The sequence below is a fragment of the Rhododendron vialii genome, chromosome 5a (genome assembly GCF_030253575.1).
Source record: "Rhododendron vialii isolate Sample 1 chromosome 5a, ASM3025357v1".
NCBI lineage: Eukaryota > Viridiplantae > Streptophyta > Magnoliopsida > Ericales > Ericaceae > Rhododendron > Rhododendron vialii.
The window spans coordinates 4,324,424-4,351,584 of record NC_080561.1 but is presented as its reverse complement, the minus strand read 5'-3'; the positions used below and the strand labels follow the sequence as shown (position 1 = coordinate 4,351,584).

General features: G+C 39.8%; 3 protein-coding genes and 1 non-coding gene across 14 annotated transcripts; 1 reads left to right on the top strand and 3 right to left on the bottom strand.

Moving 5' to 3' along the window:
• Positions 1-1,044: 1,044 nt before the first annotated feature.
• LOC131325935 (uncharacterized) lies at positions 1,045-5,771 on the top strand. Its single transcript, XM_058358441.1, has 2 exons — positions 1,045-1,770; positions 4,718-5,771. The coding sequence occupies exons 1-2, from the start codon at positions 1,172-1,174 to the stop codon at positions 5,385-5,387; spliced, it is 1,269 nt and encodes a 422-aa protein (XP_058214424.1). The 5' UTR covers positions 1,045-1,171; the 3' UTR covers positions 5,388-5,771.
• A 1,696-nt stretch (positions 5,772-7,467) lies between these two features.
• On the bottom strand, positions 7,468-22,530 carry LOC131325934 (uncharacterized). Of its 11 annotated transcripts, none has more exons than XR_009199881.1 (4): positions 11,190-12,051; positions 9,949-10,276; positions 9,164-9,254; positions 7,468-8,340 (listed from the first exon to the last, which is right to left on the bottom strand). XR_009199881.1 is itself a non-coding variant. In XM_058358439.1 (4 exons), exons 1-3 carry the CDS (start codon positions 22,223-22,225, stop codon positions 9,165-9,167), a joined length of 261 nt encoding a protein of 86 aa, XP_058214422.1. In that variant the 5' UTR covers positions 22,226-22,530; the 3' UTR covers positions 7,468-8,340; position 9,164. The 11 variants fall into 11 exon arrangements, 5 of the variants coding, with proteins under 5 accessions (XP_058214422.1, XP_058214421.1, XP_058214418.1 ...); XR_009199878.1 differs by having other exon boundaries at positions 9,949-11,378; positions 11,453-12,051; XM_058358439.1 differs by lacking the exons at positions 9,949-10,276; positions 11,190-12,051 and adding exons at positions 20,904-20,975; positions 22,127-22,530.
• A 174-nt stretch (positions 22,531-22,704) lies between these two features.
• Positions 22,705-22,812, bottom strand: LOC131328126 (small nucleolar RNA snoR100). The gene has a single exon (XR_009200407.1). It is a non-coding gene; the product is annotated as a small nucleolar RNA snoR100 (small nucleolar RNA).
• A 1,257-nt stretch (positions 22,813-24,069) lies between these two features.
• On the bottom strand, positions 24,070-26,415 carry LOC131325933 (acid phosphatase 1-like). The gene is made up of 3 exons (XM_058358434.1): positions 25,894-26,415; positions 24,518-24,727; positions 24,070-24,369 (listed from the first exon to the last, which is right to left on the bottom strand). Exons 1-3 carry the CDS (start codon positions 26,316-26,318, stop codon positions 24,192-24,194), a joined length of 813 nt encoding a protein of 270 aa, XP_058214417.1. The 5' UTR covers positions 26,319-26,415; the 3' UTR covers positions 24,070-24,191.
• Positions 26,416-27,161: the final 746 nt, after the last annotated feature.

Genomic DNA, 27,161 nt, shown 5'->3' with positions numbered 1-27,161 from the left:
CGATGATGTCATCAAATACAAATGTTACGGAGTAGTTGTTTCTAAAATAGATAAAATTCAAGTTTGACAAACTAATCCTCGTAAGTAATTAACAAAAGTTTTAAAAGTAGAGAATCAAAAGTAATATAGAAAATTCAATCAAAGTTTTTAAGGCTAATAAAAGTGTTCTCCTTAAAAGTTAGGTTCTCCCAACGAGGAAAAAAGAAAAAGAAAAAAAGAAGTTGAAATCTCACATATGGCACCGCAAAAATGAAACAAATAAAGCATCGATGTTTGCTACCAAATCGAGAACCCTGTATTGAGCAACCATGTAGTGTTTTTTATAGTGCACAATCCGAGTTGTTCATCTCAACAAAATGGTTTACATGTGTTTGTGGAGTAACTCTTACCAGCAAAAGTATACTTTGACCGGTAAAAGTTAATAACGAATCAGAATCATCAATTAGGGAAACATACGTTTTGGATAATCACTACACCCCTACAATAACTTACTCGCTGCAGGTCCCCAGGTCTAAGGACGGAGTTAGGATTTTACTCTAGCAGTAACGAAATGTATACTAAAAAAAATCTAATGGTGGCGAGACTATATAAGTTTGGCATAATTTTTTTTAAATATAATAATAGTATTTTCTAAAAATTTTGTCGTGATAGTCACTGTCACTAGACCCTGGTCCCATCTTTGCCCAGGTCCCGTTTACTACAGTATTCACTTCGTAATCACGTTTTTAGTAATTTAGGTTTTTTTTTGATAAATGTTTCGAGTGAGTTTTACAATTTTGTTTTCTCAAAACTGTTAGTAGTAATTTTTTGAACAGAAAAAAAAAAAAAAAACCAACCATTTTCTAGGAGACACCAAACAGGCCGTATGAAGAAATGGTATCTTCACGTCACATGATATGGAAACAAGAGAGAGAGAGAGAGAGAGAGAGAGAGAGAGAGAGAGCCAGCGAGAAAGCAGAACATGTTAAAATAGTAGCTTTCGGGCCTTTGAGCCGACATTCATCTGTCTAGTCGATGAAAATAAGTACACAGTTGTTTCCGAAGCCACCATTCTTAAACTAAACCCAATCCTCTCTCTCTCTCATCCACTCCATAGTAAGAAACCTATAGATACAAAGTACAAAAACAGAGAGAGAAACACCAGAGGAGGAGGACGACGGCGGAGGAGGAAATGGATCCGTGCCCATTTGTGCGCCTGATAATCGAGTCACTAGCCCTGAAACTACCACAAGCCACCAAACGGGCCGGTTCGGGAGTCTACCCGTCGACGACGCCGTGTTACTGCACCATCAAGCTGAAGAGCTTCCCTTCCCAGACCGCCCTCCTTCCCATCTGCGCCGCCGCCGTGACCGACACCTCCCCGCCGGACTCCTCCGCCGCCTCCGCCGAGTTCCACCTCGACCCCGCCGCCCTCCGCCGCCTCTCCGGCAAATGCGTGACCCTCCGCGTGTCGGTGTACTCCGGCCGCATGGGCCGCACGTGCGGGATCACGTGCGGGAAGCTGTTGGGAAAAATCCACATCAGCGTGGGGCTGGGCGGGGCGGAGGCGAGGGCGGCGGTTTTTCAGAACGGGTGGGTGAAGCTGGGGAGGGAGCCGGAGAGCCCGGCGGCGAGGTTTCACTTGACGGTTCGGACCGAACCGGATCCCCGGTTCGTGTTCCAGTTCGGGGGCGAGCCGGAGTGCAGCCCGGTGGTTTTTCAGATTCAGGGGAATATAAGGCAACCGGTTTTCAGCTGCAAGTTTAGCGCCAACAGGAACGAGAGATCGCGGTGAGTTTTTCCTTGCCTCCCGGCGCATTTTAGCTACATTCATTTACTATTACTCTTACTGGCGAACTAGTTTGCGCACACATTGACAAATTTTGGGATTAATTCCACCGTTCACTGGCGAGAGCAAGTAAATAGGAGTAGTTTACTACTTTAGTAACTTTGAAGAAGTGATTCGGTTACTCCCTCCGTCCCATTTTTATTGTTCGTTATTCTGTTTGTCTTTTTTATGTCTTTTGCCTATATCTTTTAATGTAGATCTTGAAAAATATGCAATATGGATTTTATTTGTTAGATCTTGATTAGTTCTATAATATAAAGTTTTCAAAATTATAAAAAACATTATAGATCGAAAGATATAAATAATTAAAAAATGACATGCAATTAAAAAATGAACAATGAAAATGGAACGGAAGGAGTATTATACATAGGTCTTGTTCCGTTTTTATTTCTTAAGTATTTATTCTCTGTTTGACGGGAAAAGTTATTTTATTACAATGTATTATATTTAATTCAAAAAATTAGTCTTATTTTTCTTAGCGGAATGGGCCATAATATTGCTCTTTGACGGAAAAAAGACAGAGCTAAGAAAAATGGTTTTTACCTTTTGAGGTACTTTAGGGAGGATTTTGGGTTATATTAGCAAAATTTTTATAGACACGCCAAACACCGCCTAAATTCTAATGTAGCCTGGATGTTGTATATTTGTGCAAGTCTATTGATAATCCACTTCCTTTTTCAAAAATAAAATAAAAAATTCTCGTCGAGATTTCTTGGTTAGCTTTGTTTGTTGGAGCTTTTTAGATTTTTTTTTTCCCGAATTGGTTTAATTGTTTTTGACGAGGGATTATTCAGTGTTACTAGATCGTTGCTCGACCCTTGATCCATTTGGAGGTGTGAGGCCACCCATTATCAGTGAGAGAGATTAGTCACATAGTCTTTGATAAGACCCTCCGCTCCAAGTCTCAATCCTCACTTTGCACTTGTAGCATTCTCAATCCTCAGCATTGTGAATTTAGTAGTTTGAGATTCATTCGAAAGACCCTCTCGTGCTCCCACTCACGCATTCACATTATGTGACTTAGGTAATACCCCGGGAAGACTGAATAATTTTTTGGATAATGTTCGATATTATGCACGGAAGATCCACTCGACGCATTGCCTGTTCAAGAAAAGACAGTGGATTTGTTTTGATTTAACGTCAGTCTAGCCTAGAACCATCTAAGAGTAAAGAAATCTAAAGCAAATCTTATGGAAAAAAGACTCCTCTAACTGCGATTTGGACCAATTTTCCCCCCCTTCTCCTACTGGTTGTGTGTTAATCTGGCTGGGGCCTTTGTGTTGGTGGTCCCTGGTATAAAGTGCCCGATACCCATGTGCTTTTGTCTTCTTTTTTTGGTCCTACTATAAATGATGTTGTCAATTAATTTTGGGCTGGTCTTTAACTTCATATGTCAAGTTGGGCAAGACATAATCCAGTACTCCCACCTCCCAAGCAATAATTTCTCCCAAGTTAACCACTTTCAGTTTACCTTTTCATCTGTTTGTATTCCTTTCTTTGTTAGTTACATGTTTCTTGTCTGTAAACAATCAACATCATTTGGGTTTGTTTGGATTCTTTGGAACTCAAGGAAAAGAAAGGAAAATTAGAAGAAGTTCTCTTCCATTGTTGGTTTGGAGAGAAAGAGGGGAGAAAATAGCAAATTCAGTTTTCGTGAACAGTAAACTTTTCCTCCCATTTCCCTCTCATTTTCTTTGAGAGTTCGGAACACAGGGTAAATCGTAGATATTTAGACCTGCCAAATGAAAGAGATAGGAATATGGAATATAGACCCATCACAGGAAAACCCCACATGACTAGCTCCATTTCACCACTTGGCTTCGGAATTGATATTTCATTGCCCTTTCTTTGTTTCTTTTTGTATTGATTGCTTTTCCATGTGATAATGATCAAACTCTTAATCCTCTGCTATCGAAGCCATCAAGTATTGCTAGACAGTGTGTCACTGCCGTTTGGTAGCTGCAAAAAGCCAAAACACACGCCTAAAGATTACGCTTTCTACAATAACTATTTCCAAATTGATCATGTCAGTTTGAACTTTGCCTAGTTTAAACTTCTCCTTTGTCACAATTCCCCATCAAGGGTAAAATTCAGGGTCAAATCTAGAGCAGTATTTTTGGTTAAAAGATCGGTGTAAAAGCTGTTAAGTGTTGGAAGTTGTGATTTATGGTTACAGGAAGCATTTGTTGTGATTGAAAAACATGAAATTCAGCCAATGCACCTAATGTATACGCACGCTTTGAGAGATTTGGTTTCACAATTTACGAATTCGTTGAAGGACTTTCCTTGTTATGCTGTATTTCTCCGATGTGACAATGGTGACAAAAGACGGTAGATATTCGAATGTTCACATCTCACTCATAGTCTACTGAAATTTTCACCGTGTGAATTCTGTTTTTTGTGATAGTCACGCGAGGCGAAATTCTTTGTTTTTTGGAGTTTTGGAAAACCAAAGTAGGGAATCTCAACTTGTATACCAGAGCGTACATCAATGATGCTGATGACCACCTTCGAATTTGTTTTCAGCAAATGGCTTCCAGCTTACAACTAACAAAGTTCTTTATTAGTCTCTAGAAACTTGTCTTAATCATGAAGGCTTCCAAATCTGCATTCCCTGTTTGGGTCAAATAGATGAGATGAATATCTAATTCCCCCACAAGCTGTGTCTTTCTCAACCACCATGTGAGTTCCCACCATGTGCACTTATCTAGTTGTGATGATAATGTGCTTTGCATTATTTGCTGATATTCTTGTTTGACCTTTTGCTGTTTTCATAACTAAGCTATATATTTTATTTAGGTAATACATTTTGTTGTGTTCTTGATTTTTTTCTTTTTAATTTACATTTGCCTGTCTCTCTCTTTCCTTTTTTTTTTTTGTCAAAACCAGATCTCTCCCATCAGATTATACTACCAACAACACTAGAGGATGGCTGAGAACCTTTTCAGGCGAGCGGGGAAAACCCGGAAAGGAACGAAAGGGATGGATGATCACGATCCACGACCTCTCCGGCTCCCCGGTTGCAGCTGCCTCGATGATCACTCCCTTTGTCCCGTCGCCATCGCCAGGCTCTGACCGTGTTTCCCGGTCAAACCCCGGTGCGTGGGTCATCCTCCGCCCCCATGGTTTCTGTTTCAGCAGTTGGAAGGTGTGGGGCCGCCTCGAGGCCTGGAGGGAGAGAGGACCCGTCGACGGCCTAGGTTATAAATTCGAGCTTGTTACGGACGCCGGGACTGGCCTCACTAGTGGAATCCCCATCGCTGAAGGCACGATGAGCGTTAAAAGCGGCGGTCAATTTTGCATTGACAGTAGATTGAAAGACTCCGCGTTGGGTTCTCTGTCACTCGTTCGAGGGTTTGTCATGAATTCGACTGTGGAAGGGGAAGGAAAGGTGAGCAAACCAATGGTTCAAGTCGGGGAGCAGCACGTGACTTGCATGCCGGATGCTGCCCTGTTCGTTGCTCTTTCGGCTGCCATTGATCTTAGCATGGATTCTTGTCAGCTTTTCTCGCGTAAGCTTAGAAAGGAATTCTGGCATGATGAACAAGAATTCCTCTAGCACTTGATCCGTTATTTTTTTGAAAAGAATTTCCTTTGCCAAATTTTCTCTTCATGTGCAGTGATAACCAATTATTGGTTTGAGCATAGAACACATTCCCATCCTTTGCTTTTCCAACCCTGATTTTTCTCGCGCTCGAAAATATACTTTGGTTCGATTATTTTTTTCCGAATGAGAGTGTGATCTTTGAGTTGGCCTGTGAATTTTAATCTCAACTGATTATCTTTGATTCTTTTGTCCTTCTGTCCCAATGTTTTTGTTGCTGGTTTTGGATTTTTGGTCAGTTTGGTTGTGGGTGGAATTTGCTTGTAGAGTTGTACTAGTAGATAACTGTTCTATTGGATTGAAACTGTACAGAGTGAGAAATGAGCAATTGTTTGTCTATGTTTATCTACTTTTCTGGTATTGTCGTTTTACACTTCGGTCTTTGGTCTCCTTACAAGCCCGGCCCTAGGCATATTTCATCAGGCTACCGCTTAGGACCTCCAGTTTTGAGCATCCAAATAGTGGAATATATTAAATATATTTTACATCAATGTGAATGTGGCATGGCGGTGAGGCACGTGTGATATAAGCACTGCATCCCGAGTTCGACTCTTGGCCCCTTCAGTTTTTAGCTTGAACTCACGACTTAAAGTTTTGAAATGGTAGTACAATTAGGGTGTGCCACTAAACAAGACTCTCTTGTTTTCCATATCGAACATCTAATTAATATAGAAAACATGAGAGGCTCCGTTTTCAAAAACTCCACTCAGAACCCTGAAAATCTCGAGGACGGGCTTGTCTACTTACCTAGATTCCAAGTACACATAGTGAAAGAATATTGCTTACCATATGCTTTGGATTTTATCTGTCAAATCATGTGCCTGTAAAGTGCCATAGAGTAAGCTTAGAAAAAGTTTACAAATATACTTTCGAAACAGAAACACTACCATATTCAATATTGGGGTCACTAGTCAAAAGCACGCAAACTATCCATATCCAACAGGCACCTTCACATGGCCTGGTAGTACAAATGGCCAATGATAATTATTCCACTTTGCAATCACGACAACCTGTGATTTGGCTTATTCTATGGGCACTACTCGCGAGTAGGTAAGAGTACCCAGTCAGGTGTGGTGACAAATCGGGAGGGCCGACGACATTTCGGGTTTGAGGGTGTTTAGGATTTTGTTGGTCTTTGATCAGCGCTTGGGTCTCGGATAACTATAGAGATTAATTTAATTTTCTTGTGCTTTTATCCTTTTAATCTCTCTAATTTTTGAATTCGGTAATTAATAAATTTTTTTGTTGATAAAAAAAACTCCCTACTCATTGTGGCACCCACACGAGAAGTAAGCATGGTATTGTATTCGAAAATGCTTGGAACATAATTAAATAAATGGACATAAATGTTCCGCCGTAGCTTTAGCACACTGATATGCGTGAAATTGTTCAGTGTGTGTAAATTTTACGTGCATCGGGGACAGTCTTACGTGCTCGAGACGATGCTGAACCCATTTGTGTCCGTAACAATGCTCATTATACTTGCCAAGAGGTCTTTGGCCCAACGACATTAATATAGGACTAGTTTCACTCACCAAAAAACAAAGGAAAGCACCTTCCATAGTAAAAACTCGTTTAAATAGTACTCCGTATATTGTAGGGTATCAACATGTCATGAAAGTCATGTTACGAATTATATTTTAGGGTAGGGTCACATTTAATTTGTTTAAATTGTTTCCACTGATTTTTGAAAATGGGATCCCAAAAGAATTAACATTTAATTTGTTTAAATTGTTTCCACTGATTTTTGAAAATAGGGATCCCAAAAGACACCAACATATAGTGCCTCAGCTCCTTATTTCACTACAATTGAGTGAGATCTACATACCTTATCTTAATCTATGTATCATATGTGGCGGAAAAGAGATCATGGGTGTTCAATAATTTTCTTTTTTTATCGGCAACATTTTAATAATTTTTCAAAAATGACCCTGCATTTATTCGTTTTCTAACTGAAACTTACATCACAAATAATAAGAAGAATCAACAAACTAGTAAGAGAAATAGCTAACAACGTGATTCATACAAAACTTCGAGAAAGGAAAACGGAACGGTGCCGTTCCGTTAAGGTTCTTATTTTTAAGTACTTCTTTCCGCTTTACGAGACAGGTCATTCTCTCACAATACATCACCTTTAATTCAAAAAATAAGTACATATTAACAGAACAGGGAGTAAACTTTGGTCACCAAAATTTCTCACCATTGACCACCCACGTGCGAGACAGGTAGAAAAGGAGGTGCGACGGCGTTACTTCCTGCATCTCTAATCACCAGAACTCCAAGTCGTGAATCCCTTGGACTATGAACTCCATGGTCAGGCTTGCTTCTCCAACTTGCCCTTCAGAGCCCAAGTTAGCCCGGAAATCCATTCTGAGGGCTATGAACAGTGACGGAATCTGTAAAACCAATTGTATTTTCCGCGGTTGTAGGAGTTAGTCCCCTATGGGTATTTCGCCCCAGGCTTTCAGCATTTCCAACCGATTCTACGTTTAGCTGGTCCAACTGAGGATCCTTGAGCCGGCAAAACTGCTGCAAGAAGAGGACCATGGAAGGAAAAATGGAGTTTGTTCTTCAACGAGGCATCACGGCTAGTAAACTTTCCTTATGAAGTTGACACAAGAAGTGCTTCACAGTTCAAACTCCTGGATCAGTGTATCATCTTTTATTTGGGAGAAAAGGAGGCCAGGAAAATAATGTTTCATCTCTCAGATAGCCACCACAGCCCTTTTGCACAGGAGACGAGCATTCTTCTGCACGAGCCATTTCTTGATGCAACTAAAATGAAACTCATGCCCACAGTCGAGCTTTCCAAGTTCCTCGCCGTCTGCATAGTTTTCCTGGCATATAACACACATTTCTTCCACTGGATATCCTGAATTCAGCAGTTGATAGCTATGCCGCCCTACTCCTGCCACACCATCAGTGGGAGCCACATATGAAACCACAATGATATCAACCATGTGTATTCATATCATATTAAGAAATTCAGATACACAAGGATATGATGAAGCATAACAAAAGTAGTCGTTAATAATGTATATGGAAGATGAAAAAATAAAGGAAACCTAAATCTTATGCCGGCCGAAGTCTTAATGCGAAGGACTAACAGGCATTAATCCAACTAGTATTTGTTTTACATCAAATCCTACTTATTTTCCAAACTTAATAATGTATATGGAGATGCCTAAATGGACCCTTGTTTCTCCCAGGTGCCCAAAATTGTTCGAATACTAACAGGAAGTTCAGGAAATTAGACTCTTTTTAGATGTGTTAACAAAACGTGGATGTCCATGCCGATGTCTGACATAACTGCGACATGGACACGCATCTTCTTAGAGATGTCCGAGCTTCTTAGATGCTAAGAAAAAGTTCACAATTACAATGACCAAGAGGAAAGAGCCAAAGGAAAAAAAAACAGTGGTACATATAACAAAAATACTGACCACATGAGTGCACACATGCAATGCAATCAGTTAATATTTTTTTGAGTTTTACCAATCAACAAAATAGTGGTAGGATCTGGACAAAAAGCACTCTATAAAGTACAACTCGGTAAAGCTAAGGTTTAGGGGGACGAAACAGCAGTGAAGGAAGTACAACCACACAGACCGCAAGCTTACATGTTGTCACAGAGACAATCAAAGGAATCCCCATATCTTCTAGTGGGTTTTGCCAGTCAATTCCTACCAGTTTCAGATAGTTCCATAGTCTAGAAATATGAATTCATTTACCTCATCCTTTTCGAGGATATATTCCGCACAGTCGTCTGGTATCTTGAGGTTTATTGGTTTCGACCAAGTAGATATTTTTGGTGGAGCCTACCTGCAATTGGTGTAACAAATGGAAATATCACACCATTCTTAAAGGTGCCATAGAAATGTCCAGGACTAAGATATAAATTTATCTAGGTCGAAAAAAAAAGAAAAGAAAACTTCATCCAACATTTAATAGGAAGAATCACACAACTATATCTGTGTATTTTTTATTTTCTGCACACACATGTGGGTGTTTGTACTCATATTTGTAGACGGTCTACGACTATTTCATGACCTAGTTACGAATAATAGGAAGTAGTTATTGTTGTCAACATAAAGATACGCCCCATGCTATCATGGTAACTTCTTTACAATGTGGACCACATTATTAACTGCATCCGTTAAAAGTAGTTTAACATCAACGGGATGTAAATGGTCTTTTAACGGGTGCAATTAATACGGTGGTCCCCATTGGTAAGAAGTTCGTTAATGTACTATGGTCGTTTGGTGTGTATCTTTAGGTTAACAACATTTAATAGTTTCTATTATTCGTAGCTAGGTCATGAATTTGTTGTTCTCACAAACGCACATATAGAGAAGGTGTAAAGAAAGAGTCATAGAATCAAGTATAGTAAGTATAAATGGGGTTTCGTCACTCAAGTATAAAAACAAAAAAAAAGGGGCTTAGATCAACTAGATCTAGGGTTTAAGAATCTCAACATTTGGTTTCATGGATGAAGCAGATAGCCAAAACCACATACCTGAACCATCACAAAGATACCGTCATTCATGACGACCTCCTCCTCGGGTGTCCGATTATCCTCCCTTGAGTGCTATCAGAAATGAAAAACAATTAGTAGTTGCATAAGTTCATCAAGGAATACAACCTTCTATGTTGTCCTATGTATAAGCAAATCCCAAAAACCCAGTGGTGGCTTTTGTCAATCAATTTGAGCAGCCTAGAGATAAGATGAATGTCCAACTTAAAAGAACGTGACAACTAGACACACTCCCTTGCCAACAACGTCCAAGTCCATGCAAGCCAAGCCACAACAAACAGCAAGGGTTTGTAATTAAACCTTAAACTACCTGTCACCAAAGAAACATACATAACTACAAGAAGCAACCATTTAACTTCAAGGTCATTGCCTACCAACAACACTACTAATGCTTGGATCAGCTAAGAATTCAAGAATGTGCAAGCATCTACAACTCCCAAATCCCAAATTTGGACATTAACGTAATTGCAGAAGATAAAAGAGAACTAAATGAGAAGAGATTAGGGAAATGGAAGCTATCCAATACATCAAAGCAAAATGGATATAAGAAACCTGTTACCCTGTGACAGTCAAAACCCGAACCACAAACTACAAAGCAATCATAAGCTCAAGACTCCCTATATCTTGCGAACTTATTCAATGGTTAGGAGCCATTGGTCCGGAAAACCTTACAACCACACATTTAAAAGTCCTGGCAATATTTAAGTACCCGGTAAACAAATCCCCACAAAAGCCTAGAAAGTGTTCACCTGGTACAAGTGAATGAAACTGTAGGACGATGATGCCAAATTTATCAAAAGCATAGTAAGTAATGTCTTTGACATGTTGGGAAGCGAGGGACTGAGGGAAACTATCACCTCTCAAGAGTCAAGATGAGCACATGCATAGATCTAGAAAAAAAGCATTCAGGACATCGATAACGTTTTAATCCCACACCCAAAGGACCACCATTATACCCCAATCTGTTGATGGTAGAACAAGAAAAGCATGCGCTTCTGAACTAAGCATTTAGACAATGATGACACAGAATTGGACCCAAAGATATAACCCCAGATGCACACACAAGGGAATAGTTAAGTCGTAGAAATCAAATACATCTCAAATCGGTAAAAGAATAAGAGTCAGAAAAAGCTAATGCAGCAATACAAAAAATAAAGGTGAATAACTCAGATCGTGAAGCACAAAACCAAAAGACATTTCAAAGAGCAAAGTTCTCATCAAACCTCGCAGTCTGGTAAATCACTGATCTGATGCTCAAAAGACATGCACATCTCCATGTCTTTGTCATCTTCATCTTCTTCTTTGACCGAACTGTCCATCGTTATCAAACAAGGACTGGTGTGCGAGAGCCGAGAGTAGTAGCCGCCTTCGGATGAAGTTGGGAATATATAAGAGGCACATTTAGGGCAACGCTTGTGCGAGAGCCAAGAGTAGTTGCCGCCTTCAGATGAAGTTGGGAATATATAAGAGGCACATTTAGGGCAACGTGTGGATTTCCTTAGTTCTGTTGAAACTACCAAATTGCCCATTGCATTTTTCTCTGTTTTCATCTTTCATTTTCCTTCTTTAATGGGGTAGATTTTGTTGACTCGTACAAAGCTCAAAAGGGTACATGTGCCCGGTAAGGCAGTAACAAACACAATACGAACACAATCCGTCCATTAATATATTTGGTGCATATAAAACTGACAGTAAGGAGATGTTAATAGCAATAAAAAATAAAATTACTAAAGTTAACATAATTGTCTAAAATAAAATTATCAGCTCCATGTGACTAATTTTGCATTTATCTAGTCCGTTAGTTATCCTATTTAACCTCATCAAATAACATACAGAATCGTCAAAAACCTGTGTCATGTTGCATTAGTATTACTTTATGTTTAAACTCCAAAATACTAGATGGACACCTACAAGAGTATCATAAACACGATCGTAGTCCCCAACAAATTCAGTTGGCCAACGGGAACATTTTCCTAAGATTTGGAAATGCAGAATAACTTTTCCATCATCAATAGGCCAATGAAAAATCAGATGTGCATCCTATTACGTACTGAATGTATTAGTACCCGGAGAATATCCTACCGTCCCTCCTACTACGGTCCCTCCTGAGAACCAAAAAAGCCACTTAAAGAAACAGTTGAATCAGAATAAAGCAGGCAATAATAATTTATTGAACCATTACATAATGGTATTTAGATTGACTTAAAATCGAACCATCATGGTTACTAGGACTAAAACAGGAATGACTTCCTCTTTCATTACTTCATTCTTTCCATATCCCTCTCCTTTGTTCTCAGTTACTCATCAAATGGCACTCAATTCATATCTTTAAGTTGCCATTGTGGCTGCAACTGATACAGTCGAGGATTTAAAATAGAGAAAAAAAATTACTGCAGGCTCCACATTTAAGACCAGAAAAATAATTTATGTTTTTAAGACCGCCTGTTCATATTGGGAAAACAAGAATAAATAAACCTAAACTACATTAGAGTTACTGTTACCTAGAAAGATATGTGGGATGAAATAAAGCAAAGGAAAAATTGTCCTTATAAAACGTTTTGCATTACTAGTTTCTTTTTCCCTTATGACTACCAGGACTCCCTTGCAGACAATTTGTAAACACAGAGCAGGCAAACAAGACAAATTTTTAAATACTTTGCCAAAGGATCCTGGGGAGGATGATCTCAAATGCCCATCCATGTATTACTTCTGAGTGGAAGACAATAATACTAAAAATCACTGATCAGCATGTATCTAAGTGCTTAACTCACCTCCCATAGGAGCTCCAAGTAGCCAATAATAAATGTGGAACAAAGGCATCAGGATTCAGAACCAGCCAAGGCCCAACAAATAGCACTATAGCAGTAAAGCAAGCACTATGGTCCTAGAGAAGTCCAATAAGAAATGCAGAAGTCGGATATATGTTGCACCTAACAGAGGAGCATTCTGGTTCAAGGACTCTTGAAGCCAACAAATTTCCAAACGAAGCGCTGCAGAAACTGGAACAATTTCAGCAGTCAACTGCACAACTGGCATCCAAGCAACCACAAGTGGCGTAGCATTGCGCTGCGAAAGGCATGCAGATCTGCAGTTATGAGTGGGCAATCAGATCTATCTTGTATTTTCCTCCGTGGTTTTGCTTTAGAATCATAGTGTCTGATATGTTCTAATATAAAAGGAGAACACCAATTTAGTGTCTCATGCTTTTGTCATTGTGTCAACTTTTCATCATTCCAAATTACCATAAATTGAACTGTTTGTGCTTTCTCAAACCCAAGGACAGAAAGTAAAATACTTTATCCTTAACCACCCACAGTCAATAACTACCTCTTCAAATTGAAGTGCGCACACATACTATTCCCCGTCTCAACCACCAGAAATCCAGTAATTAGAATTTAGAGGGAGAGTGCTTTCCTTTGTTTTCCGCCAATGGCCATTCGTAGGGCTGCAAACGAACCAACTTGCTCAAGTAACTTGTAGCTCGGTTCGTTAAGGCTCAGGTCGGCTTGTTCAATGATAGAGTTGGGCTCGAGGTTTAAGCTCGTTTTTGCTCAAGAAGCTCATGGTTCGGTTCATTAAGGCTTGGGTTGGCTTATTTAATAATCGAGCTGAGCTCGAGTTTTAGACTCGTTTAGTAAACGAGCTGAGCTCAACACTCAAAAGCTCATCTCGGCACGCAAAAGCTCAACTTGTTTGAATAGGCTCAACTTGTTTAAAGAGGCTCGTTAAGTATTTAACCGAGTTCGGCCCCTTTACAACCGAGCCGAGCTCTAACACTAGAAAGCTTGTCTCCGCTCGTTTGCACCCCTAGCCACTGGCCGATACATAGTCGTTCTACTCATCCTAAGCCTCGTAACCAATCCATCTTGTGACCAATCATTCAAACCAGGCAAAAAAAAACCTTTGAATTTCCCAACCCGACCCGTACTCCATCATACGGTTCTAGGGCCACGGCGGTGAGTACTTGTACTACGACAGCTGGAGGTACTCTGTCGAGACCAATGACACTGGAGTCAGATTCGAGCGAGGAGTGAACAATAGGTGGAGGTGTACATGACCTGTGGCCAGTACCAGCGGAAGTGTTCGTCCTTTACAAATGTGATTTCTCCGACAATTGTTTTCCAAGGAAGCAAAGGCAGAGGCCTGAACCAGAGTGCTATGCGATCCCTAGAGGTGGATTGAATTGCAACCCTAGGATTCATGGAGCAAAGACTATCCTATGTGGAGCATTGGGTGAAACCCATGCTAATAGTTCTAGACATTCATTACCATGAGAGAATACAGGGACAGATTTTTCAGAACATGTGGTAATGGCTGTATCTCATCAGAGCTTATGGCTCACAACTTCCTAATTCAAATTTTGGTAGATTTGGTAAATCTGGTCTTTGTTCTGTCTTTCTTGTTTGGATAACATATGTCCGGAATGCAATTGTAATGGATTCAAATGGGAACACATGTTACAAAACGAAGATTTAACCCATTGAAAACTATATGTTTGTATGAATGTCTGTATGCATGTATACATACACAAACGTAACGAACCCATATTGTGGAGTGAAGTCTGTGCAAATGTATCATTGTATCTTGCTCACCATGTAAGGATCAAGAAATGTAACACATAAATCTTGAGAAAATATGGGCTCCAAGTTAACCCTGCGATGCTAACATTCGTTCTAACATTCTGTTGCGAATTATGAGCTAATAATTAGTGAAGAAAGCATTTATCCTGCTGATCTCAATAATTCAGTCTTCGTCAACAGTCAGAACAATCTCTCACCTGATAAACAGAGCCAACTAAGTTGATGTCATGGCAATTAGGATCAGAAGTCCACGAGCAAACATATCAATTTCCACTAATACACACAAAATAGCCAACAAAAATGGAGAAAAGAGGAGATGAATAAGACATTGAATTATTCAAATGGATCGTGGAGGAGCAACAATGAGTCAGTAACATCCAATAGAGAATTTTTTTCATAACAGCACCAGATTACAGGATTACCGATTACCTATTTCAAGCAATGTAATACATCGGATTTGGTAGTTTAAAAGATCAGGCAGCTATTGCACAGCCTGCTCCACTGATCTCCAGAGCTCCCATGCATCGTATAGCCTTCATCTTCTAGCGCCTTTCTCCTCTCAGATTTGTATACAATAGCCAGAAGATGCTAAGTCTTGCGAGCTTGTCTTTTCGAACCCATGTGGTCTATTCTACAATAACCTCCGGGTTTTGCTGGTTTGTTTCTTCATACCGAGCCCATGCTTTTTTAATGGACCGGTATTGTTTCTGTGTCCCCGGTTCAAAGTAGAACTAAACTCTTTTGTTAAGTTTAGGACCTGTTGCCAACAGGACAAAGGTTAAGTAGTAAAAAATAAAGAGAAGAAGACAGAATCAAGCAGACTGAAAGGAAAGATTCAAAATGACCAAATTTTTTTGCAAGTTCATGTTGAAGCCCCATAGGAGCATGATTTTTGGTAACTTAGGTGTCGGGGCCAGCATTCGTGCACGTCAACTATGAACTCCATAGTCAGGCTTTCCTCCAGATCACAATGTGGGGCCCACTAAGGGTCCCACAAACTATTCGAGCCGTTCATTAAGTTTACAGATCCTAAAATCCGAATGAAAACTTATATGATTGGACTTTGGAGAGCTCTTTGAGGTATCGTATTGAGCTGGTTTTACATGAGGGCACTTGAAAAAATATTTTAAATTTAATGAATGGCTTGGATCGTTTGTGGAGACCCCATAGTGGGCCCCATGGAGCCGTTTGGGCAGGATCTGGAAAAAAAAAAAAAAAAGCACTATATAAAGTACAATCGGTTAAAGCTAAGGTTTTTGGGGGACGAAACAGGAGGCAAAGGAAGTACAACCAGACAGACCGCAAGCTTACATGTTGTCACATACACAATCAAAGGAATCGCCATATCTTCTAGTGGGTTTGTCAATCAATTCCTACCAGTTTGCAACCTTCTATGTTGTCCTATGTACAAGAAAAATCCAAAAAACCCAGTAGCGGGTTTTGTCAATCAATTTGTAGCAGCCTAGAGATAAGATGAATGTCCAACTTAAAGGAACATGACAACTAGACACACTCCCTTGCCAACAACGTCCAAGTCCATGCAAGCCAAGCCACAACAAACAGCAAGGGTTTGTAATTAAACCTTAAACTACCTGTCACCAAAGAAACATACATAACTACAAGAAGCAACAATGTAATTTCAAGGTCATTGCCTATCAACAACACTATGCTTGGATCAGCTTAGAATTCAAGAATGTGCAAGCATCTACAACTCCCGAATCCCAAATTTGGATATTAACATAATTGCAGAAGTTAAAAAAAAAAAAAAACTAAATGAGAAGAGAAAGTGAAAAAAGAGATTAGGGAAATGGAAGCTATGCAATGCATCAAAGCAAAATGGATATAAGAAACCTGTTACCCCATGACAGTCAAAACCCGAACCACAAACTACAAAGCAATCGGATCCAAAAAAAAAACTACAAAGCAATCATAAGCTCAAGACTCCCTATACCTGGCAAACTTGTTCAGCGGTTAGGAGCCAGTGGTCCTGAAAGCCTTATTTAAGTACCCAGTAAACAAATCCCACAAATGCCTAGAAAGATGATGGTGCCAAATTTATCAAAAGCAAAGTTATGTCTATGACATGTTGGGAAGCGAGAGACTGAGGGAAACTATCACCTCTCAAGAATCAAGATAAGCAGATGCATAGATCTAGAAAAAAAAGTATTCAGGACACCGATAACGTTTTAATCCCATGCCCAAAGGACCACCATTATAGCCCAATCTGTTGATGGTAGAACAAGAAAAGCATGCACTTCTGAACTAAGCATATAAACAATGATGACACAGAATTGAACTGAAAGACATAACCCTAGATGCACACACAAGGGAATAGTTAAGTTGTAGAAATCAAATACATCTCAAATCAGTAAAAGAATAAGAGTCAGAAAAAGCTAATGCAGCAACACAAAAAATAAAGGTGAATAACTCAGATAGTGAAGCACAAAACCAAAAGACATTTCAAAGAGCAAAGTTCTCATCAAACCTCACAGTCTGGTAAATCACTGACCCGATGCTCAGAAGACATGCACATCTCCATGTCTTTGTCATCTTCATCTTCTTCTTTGACCGAACTGTCCATCATTATCAAACAAGGACTGGTGTGCGAGAGCCGAGAGTAGTAACCGCCTTCGGATGAAATTGGGAATATATAAGTGTTGGGATTTGTCCCACATTGGTTAATTGTCTCCTCCAAAACTAGTATATAAGCCTGGGTGGCCTCTCCACTCTTTGCCAATTGGTTTGGAGTTGGATGCTTTAACATGGTATCAGAGCTAGGCTTTCGGAGGCTTTTCCCCTTTGTCTGTGCCATAGTTGCACTTTGTTTCATTGTGATCCGTGTGTTTCGGATCCTTTGTTGACCTCTCCACGTGCGAATCGGGGGTCGCACGTGCGGGGGAGTGTTGGGATTTGTCCCACATTGGTTAATTATCTCCTCCAAAACTAGTATATAAGCCTGGGCGGCCTCTCCACTCTTTGCCAATTGGTTTGGAGTTGGATGCTTTAACAATAAGAGGCAGTGAGGCACATTTAGGGCAACACAATGGATTTCCTTAGTTCTGTTGAAACTACCAAATTGCCCATTGCATTTTTCTTCCTTTTCCATCTTTCATTTTCTTTCTTTAATGGGGTAGATTTTGTTGACTCGTACAAAACTCAAAAGGGTACATGTGCCCAGTAAGGCAGTAACAAACAGGATATGAACACAATCCGTTACCATTAATTTATTGGGTGCATACAAAACTGACAGTAAGGAGATGTTAATAGCAATGAAGAAAGAAGAGTGCAACAACATTAAGAGTGCAAAATGGATGAATTTGCTTAATCTCAAACAGTAATGTAGGGCCAGTTTCCCTCGCCGGGAAACAAAAGAAAGCACCTTCTGTGTAGTTCTTTGTTTTCTGGCAGTGAAGATGGGAAGTCAACGAAAGTAAAGACTCGTTTAAATAGTATATTGTAGGGTGTCAACATGTTGCAAAAGTCGTGTTATGTATTACATTTGAAGATAGGGTCACATTTAATTTGTTTCCACTGATTTCTGAAAATAGGGATCCCAAGAGACCCCGGCACATGGTGCCTTAGGTCCTTATTTCACTAGTACAATAGAGTGAGATGTATATACTTTATCTTAATCTCTGCATCAATATGTGGCGGAAAAGAAGTCATGGGCATTTAATAATTTTCATTTTTTGGTCGGCGAAATTTGATAATTTTTATAAATGACCCTGCATTTATTTATTTTTTTGAACTGATAGTACATCTGATATTATAACTAGAATCAACAAACTAGTAAAAGAAATAGCAACAACTGATTCAAACAAAACTTCGAGAAAGGAAAAGGAACAAGTAAACTTTGGTCACCAAATTTCTCTCCATTGAGCACCCGCGAAAGGGTGCGAGACACGTAGAAAACGAGGTGTGATGTCGTTACTTCCTGCATCTCTTATCATCAGAAGTTCAGAACTCCAAGTGGTGAATCCCTTGGATTACAAACTCCATAGTCAGAGTTGCCTCCAACTTGCCCTTCAGAGCCCAAGTTAGCCTGAAAAACCATTATGAGAGCTATGAGCATTGACGGAGTCTGAAAAACCAATTGTATTTTCCGCTGTTGTAGGAGTTAGTCCCCTACGAGTATTTCGCCCCAGGCTTTCGGCATTTCCAGCCGATTCTACGTTTTGCTGGTCCAAGAGAGGATCCTTCACAACGGCTGCAAGAAGAGGACCATGGAAGGAAAAATGGGGTTTGTTCTTCGACAAGGCATCATGGCTAGTAAAGAAGAAGGGCTTCACAGTTCAAACTCCTGGATCAGTATATCATCTTTTATTTGGGAGAAAAAGGAGGCCATGAGAATAATGCTTCATCTCTCAGATAGCCACCACAACCCTTTTGCACAGGGGACGAGCATTTTGAGAGATAGCCACCACAGCCCTTTTGCACAGGGGACGAGCATTCTTCTGCACGAGCCATTGCTAGGAGCAATTGAAATGAAACTTATGCCCGCAATCGAGGTTTCCGAGTTCCTAGCCATCCGCATAGTTTCCTGGCATATGACACACATATCCTCCACTGGATATCCTGAATTCAGCAGTTGATAGCTACGCCACCCTACTCCTGCCAAGATTGTTTCCTCACCCAATCCGATTTTCGCATTTCCAGTATCCTCACCAAGGCCACCAACTCCTCATAAGACATATCTTTGCGCACGTCATCCTCCCAATCCTCAAGGTCCCCTTCATCAACCTCAGGGCCACGGACTTATCTGGCCCAGCACACCATCAGTGAGAGCCACATATGAAACCACAATGATATCAAACCATGTGTATTCACATCATATTAACAAGTTCAGATACACAAGGATGATGAAGCATAACAAAAGTAGTTAATAATGTAGAAGGAAGATGAATAAAGAAGGCAACCTATATCTTATGCCGGAAGTCTTAACGCAAAGAACTAATGGGCATTAATCCAACTAGTATTTCTTTTACATCAAATCCTACAAATTTCCCAGACTTAATAACGTATATGGAGATGCCTAAATGGACCCTTGCTTCTCCCAGGTGCCCAAAATTGTCCAGGAGCAAAAATATTAACAGGAAATTCAGGAACAAATTAGACACTTTTTAGATGTGTTGACAAAAGGTGGATATCCATGCCAATGTCTGACATAACTGCAACATGGACACGCATCTTCTTAGAGATGTACGCGCTTCTTAGATGCTCAGAAGAAGTTTTCACAATTACATAGAGAAAGAGGAAAGACCCAAAGGAAAAAAAGCAGTGGTTCATATAACAAAAATACTGACCACATGAATGCACGCATGCAATGCGATCAATTAGTATTTTTGTGAGTTTTACCAATGAACAAATAGTGGTAGGATCTGGACAAAAAGCACTCTACAAAGTACAATCCGGTAAAGCTAAGGTATATGGGGACAAAACAGCAGCGAAGGAAGTACAACCACACAGACCGCAAGCTTACATGTTGTCAATCACATAGACAATCAAAGGAATCCCCATATCTTCTAGTGGGTTTTGCCAATCAATTCCGATCAGTTTGCAGATAGTTCCATAGTCTAGAAATATGAATTCATTTACCTCATCCTTTTCGAGGATGTAATCCACACAGTCGTCTGGTATCTTGAGGTTCATTGGTTTCGACCAGGTAGATATTTTTGGTGGAGCCTACCTGCAATTGGTGTAACAAATGGAAATATCACACCATTCTTAAGGGTGCCATAAAAGTGTCCAGGACTAAGATATGAATTTATCTAGGTTGAAAAAAAAAGAAAAGAAAACTTCATCCGACATTTAATTGGAAGAATCACACAACTATATATGTGTATTTTTTTATTGCGCGCACACATGTGGGTGTTTGTACTCATACTTGTAGACGGTCTACGGCTATTTCATGACCTAGTTACGAATAATAGAAAGTAGTTACTGTTGTCAACATAAAGATTCACCCCATGCTATCATGGTAACTTCTTACCAATGTGGACCACATTATTGATTGCACCGTTAAAAGTAGTTTAACATCAATGGGATATAAACGATCTTTTAACGGGTGCAATTATTACGGTGGTCCCCATTCGTAAGAAGTTCATTGGTCTTTTGGTGCGTATCTTTATGTTAACAACATTTACTAGTTTCTATTATTTGTAGCTAGGTCATGAATTTGTTGTTCTCACAAACGCACATATAGAGAAGGTGTAAAGAAAGAGTCATAGAATCAAGTATAGTAAGTATAAATGGGGTTTTGTCACTCAAGTATAAAAAAAAGGGCTTAGATTAACTAAATCTAGGGTTTAAGAATCTCAACATTTGGTTTCATCAAAGCAGATAGCCAAAACCACATACCTGAACCATCACAAAGATACCGTCATGCATGATGCCCTCCTCCTCGGGTGTCTGATTATCCTCCCTTGAGTGCTATCAGAAATGAAAAACAATTAGTAGTTGCATAAGTTCATCAAGGAATACAACCTTCTATGTTGTCCTATGTACAAGCAAATCCCAAAACCCATTAGTGGCTTTTGTCAATCAATATGAGCAGCCTAGAGATAAGATGAATGTCCAACTTAAAGGAACGTGACAACAAGACACACTCCCTTGCCAACAACGTCCAAGTCCATGCAAGCCAAGCCACAACAAACAGAAAGGGTGTGTAATTAAACCTTAAACTACCTGTCACCAAAGAAACATACATAACTACAAGAAGCAACTATGTAACTTCAAGGTCATTGCCTACCAACAACACTACTAATGCTTGGATCAGCTAAGAATTCAAGAATGTGCAAGCATCTACAACTCCCAAATCCCAAATTTGGACATTAACGTAATTGCAGAAGTTAAAAGAGAACTAAATAAGAAGAGATTAGAGAAATGGAAGCTATCCAATACATCAAAGCAAAATGGATATAAGAAACGTGTTACCCCGTGACAATCAAAACCCGAACCACAAATTACAAAGCAAGCATAAGCTCGAGACTCCCTATATCTTGCAAACTTATTCAGTGGTTAGGAGCCATTAGTTCGGAAAACATTACAACCACACATTTAAAAGTCCTGGCAATATTTAAGTACCCAGTAAACAAATCCCCACAAAAGCCTTCACCTGGTAAAAGTGAATGAAACTGTAGGACGATGATGCCAAATTTATCAAAAGCATAGTAAGTAATGCCTATGATATGTAGGGAAGCGAGAGACTGAGGGAAACTATCACCTCTCAAGATGAGCAGATGCATAGATATAGAAAAAAGTATTCAGGACATTGATAACGTTTTAATCCCACGCCCAAAGGACCACCATTATAGCCCAATCTGTTGATGGTAGAACAAGAAAAGCATGCACTTCTGAACTAAGCATATAGACAATGATGACACAGAATTGGACCCAAAGATATGACCCCAGATGCACACACAAGGGAATAGTTAAGTCGTAGAAATCAAATACATCTCAAATCAGTAAAAGAATAAGAGTCAGCAAAAGCTAATGCAGCAATACAAAAAATAAAGGTGAATAACTCAGATCGTGAAGCACAAAACCAAAAGACATTTCAAAGAGCAAAGTTCTCATCAAACCTCGCAGTCTGGTAAATCACTGATCCGATGCTTAAAAGACATGCACATCTCCATGTCTTTGTCATCTTCATCTTCTTCTTTGACCGACCTGTCCATCATTATCAAACAAGGACTGGTGTGCGAGAGCCGAGAGTAGTAGCCGCCTTCGGATGAAGTTGGGAATATATAAGAGGCACATTTAGGGCAACGCAATGGATTTCTTAGTTCTGTTGAAACTACCAAATTGCCCACTGCATTTTTCTCCGTTTTCCATCTTTCATTTTCCTTCTTTAATAGGGTAGATTTTGTTGACTTGTACAAAACTCAATAGGGTACATGTGCCCATTAAGGCAGTGACAAGCACGATACGAACACAATCTGTTACCATTAATATATTTGATGCATATAAAACTGACGGTGAGGAGACGTTACAACAACAACACAACCCATCTAGTCCCCAATCATTGGGGGTATGGTATGGGCGGGGGATGATTGGAGACAGACCTAACATTTGGCAATATATGCACAAAGTGGCTACTCTCAGAATACCACTAAAACAGTAGCTCCCCAAACCTCCAAGAACCGAGGAGCTATAAGGACGTTTTGTTGTAAAACCATGCCCCCAAATCAAAGCCAAATAGCATCAGAGAGGGCAGGCCTAGAGATGCAAATCAATTTATGTGCACATCACCATGCTTCCTTCATTGATAGTTAACATACAGAAATCCTATTGGTACCGACGGTACCCATAGGGAAAATGCACCGACGGCCACCGGATGGCCGTCTCCGGTCACCGGACGGCCGATCCGAGCCATCCAAAAATTTTAAAAAATAAAACCGAGTGGGCCTACGCGAGAATCAATGGCATCCGAGGTGTGTAGGGTACTTGATCCGAGTACCCCTTTTTCGTGTATATACACGTATATACAAATATACACGAAAAATGGGTGCTCGGATCAAGTACCCTACACACCTCGGATGCCATTGATTCTCGCGTAAGGCCACTCGGTTTTATTTTTTAAAATTTTTGGACGGCTCGGATCGGCCGTCCGGTGACCGGAGACAGCCGTTCGGTGGCCGTCGGTGCATTTTCCCTATGGGTACCGTCGGTACCCATAGCAGTACTCGTTAACATAATAGCAATAAAAAAATAAAATTACTAAAGTTAACATAATTGTCTAATTCAGTAGTATCAGCTCCATGTGACTAATTTTGCATTTATCTAGTCCGTTAGTTATCCTATTTCAACTCATCAAATAACATACAAAATCGTCAAAAGCCTGTGTCATGTTGCATTACTCATTAGTATTACTTTATGTTTAAACTCGAAATACTAGACAGACACCTACAAGAGTATCATAAATGTGTTCGTAGTCCGCAACAAATTGAGTTGGCCACCGGGAACATTTTGCTAAGATTTGGAAGTGCAGAATAACTTTTCCATCATCAATAGGCCAATGAAAAATCAGATGTGCATCCTATTACGTACTGAACATATTAGTACCCGGAGTATATCCTACGGTCCCTCCTGAGAATCAAGAATCCCATTTAAAGAAACAGTTGAATCAGAATAAAGCAGGCAATAATAATTTATTGAACCATTACATAACGGTATTTAGATTGACTTAAAATCGAGCCATCATGGTTCCTAGGACTCAAACAGGAATGACTTCCTCTGTCATTACTTCATTATTTCCATATCCGTCTCCTTTGTTAACCCTGCAATGCTAACATTCATTCTAACATTCTGTTGCAAATTATGAGCTAATAATTAGTGAAGAAGCATTTATCCTGCTGATCTTAATAATTCAGTCTTCGTCAACACTCAACAGTCAGAACAATCTCTCACCTGATAAACAGAGCCAACTAAGTTGATGTCATGGCAATTCCATCAGAAGTCCACGAGCAAACATTATCAATTTCCACTAATACACACAAAATAGCCAACTAAAACAGAGAAAAGAGGCGATGAATAAGACATTGAATTACTCAAATGGATTGTGGAGAAGCAACAATGAGTCAGTAACATTCAATACGGAAATTTTTTTATTACAGCACCAGAGTACAGGATTACCGAGTACCTACTTCAAGCAATGTAATACATTGGATTTGGTAGTTTAAAAGACCGGGCAGCTATTGCAAAGCCTGACAAATCACTCCACTGATCACCAGAGCTCCCATGTATCGTATAGCCTTCATCTTCTAGCGCCTTTCTCCTCTCAGATTTGTATACAATAGCCAGCTTCCCTAAATCTGATTCTTGCCTATTTCATCAACCAAATTTTACTCGTCAATTATTCATAATATTTAACCACCTTTTGATCACAAATACTATATCAGATGTCTTAAATATCCATATTTTTAGTCAAAGAGTAGAAGAAAATAGTTTCCATCATAAAAAATGCTGCATACCTCAGTATAAGCCTTTTCCAGTTGCTGTACCCAGCATAATGCAGGTTTTTCACCGTGATATTTCTTTGGGACTCATCACGCCCTGTCAACAGAAATATTGTGAACCCCTGCTGTTGAACCTCCTTGTACAACTTCAAACTTGCTGGTAAGGCAGGGGCCTCAGCTAAATCCACCCATTCGTCCCAAGACGTTTCATTGTACTTTTCTGATCTACATTCAAAACAATATAACTTGGTAACTTATATGGAGATCCACATTCCCAAAGAAATTATATGTACATTTGCCAAAGCTGCATATTAGATTAACTTAAGCAAAAACAAGGAAATAATAGCATGATCAATAATTCAGAGAAGGAAGAATCTAAGTTAACAAAATGAGTATAAGCTAATTGAAAAGATTGAACCACAATAAACTCCAATGCAATGACCACCCTGAACTCGTGTAATGGAGATTTGGTGGTTCAACAAAAAGGTCTCTCCCGCATCGTGAAGGGGGAAGTTTTGCATTTTTGGGACTATTTCATCAGCTTGGTGTACGGTCCTGATTGGGACTATCCTGTCCAATCCAAAACTTGGACCAGAGGGAATTCAAACTCTTTCTTAATGTTGTACACATGTCAAAACATCAAATTTTGTCCAAGCACAAAGTTATGGACAGAAATAGAGAAGTCCAAGTCTTCATAGCACTCACCTTGTGCATTGAAAAATTGTTTAAAACTAATCTTTTCTCCTAGTAAAAGGAAAACACAAATGATAATAACTGTTTTCTCTTCTACCACTTATAAATTCAAATACAATGACTAAGGTGTGTAGGCCAATAACGCCCAGGCAACAGGCCAAAAACATAAGACAACTGGCCTTTCACCATGTGGAAAGCCTTGAACCATGGCATTCGTTGGATACAAATTTTGTTCACTCATTCTAAGGTGGGGAAAAATTATTCACAGCGGCAGGCACCGAGTGGTCATGCCACATAAACCCACAATTAAGTGGGGCACCCTAAGGCCCCATCAGTTGCATATAAAGAAGTTTAATTACCAAGAAAGTTGTGGAATCTACAACTCCAACTTTAGCACTAAGAAACACTTTCCTGCTAAATTGATTCTACTTAAAAGGAGGAATTTCAATTTTCCTATAAAGTTTCTGCCAAATAGATGCTACATGTAAGTAAAATGAGAAATTTTGATTTTCCTGCAAAAAATTTTGTCAACCGAACATTTTCCATCTGCTTCAAATTTTTGTAAAATATATTTCCCACGCAACATTCCTAACAACGGAACAAAGCCCAACCGGTTGAAAGCAAAAACAAAGAAAACCAATCAAAGGAGTAATTGTTCCATGCCTCTCGGGCACCACGTGGCGGTGCCCCAAACTCACCCGAACCCGCGGGCTGCGTAGTAAGGCACGTTGGAGAGCAAGGTCTCATCAATATCGAAAACCCAGGCGTCCATTCCGTCGCCGGAGACATTCACCGTCTCAGCGAACGCCGACGCATCGACGGCGACCAACTCCGAGTCAGACCGGTACCGGCCGCCGGTTATGTACTCCTCCACATACTCTTCGCACCTCGCCGGAACCAGACTCCACTCTCCGGCGTCATTGGTCTCGACGGAGTACCTCCAGCTGTCGCAGTACCAGTCGTCGCCGGTGACGCTCCGGGGCAGTGATCCGTCGGATGTCGGGTCGGGTCGGGCGGATTTTAGTAGTTTCTCTGGCGTGGTTTGGATGAAGATGGGTCGGGAGATGGATTTGGATACGAGGGTTAGGATGAGCAGTGCGACGGCGTATCGGCCAGTGGCCATTGGCGGAAAATAAAGGGAAGCAATCTCTGTGTTATGAAGATGAAGCTAACATGGACTCTGTTTTATATAGTAATGTAGGGTATTTTGGCTCGGTTTGAATGACGAAAATCTTTGTGGGTATTTGAATTTTATTTCGATGTTTGAATTAATTTATTAATTTTTTCCAGCCTTTTATTTATTTAGAAAGTTTTTTAAAGTCAAATAATTATTGTTTTTGCATAGATCGATGAAAAACCTTGGGATCACTTATGCGTAAAGATCTTTTAGTTAGAAAAAGCTGGTGGAAGCCGTAGCGATTTTGTCCTGTGGTGCTCGTAAATTGGTTCAGGGACACTCTGCGTTATAAAAAAAAATTCTAAGATTCTCGAGGGACAAGAATAATCAGATTCCTAATTAATTTGAGAATGCAATTACACTTTGAAAATGTGATCAGGAATCGTGTTTCTATTCCCGCTAATTTCAAACGTAGAAAACATGAAAAATATGGCATCACGTTTTCATTTCCTCTAAAGATTGTTGTCGTCCAAATTGAATCTTATGATTTTTAATGATCAGGATGTCGTGAAATTCGTGTTGCTTGTTAAATAGTAATATAATGTCACGTTTCATATGTTCTCCATAGTTTTAAATAAATTGTTTCAACTCTTACTAGGGACTAGGGTGTATAAAACCTATCTTCTTTTGATTTAACAAGTATAACACGACTTTTCACGACATTATGTTTATTAAACACTACCAAATCTGACCTTACATTAAACGAGGCCTTGTTTTATATTGGCTCCGTCTTCGCCATCAGAAATTGCACAGAAAGTGCTTCGCTTGATTTCGGGCAATGGAAACTGG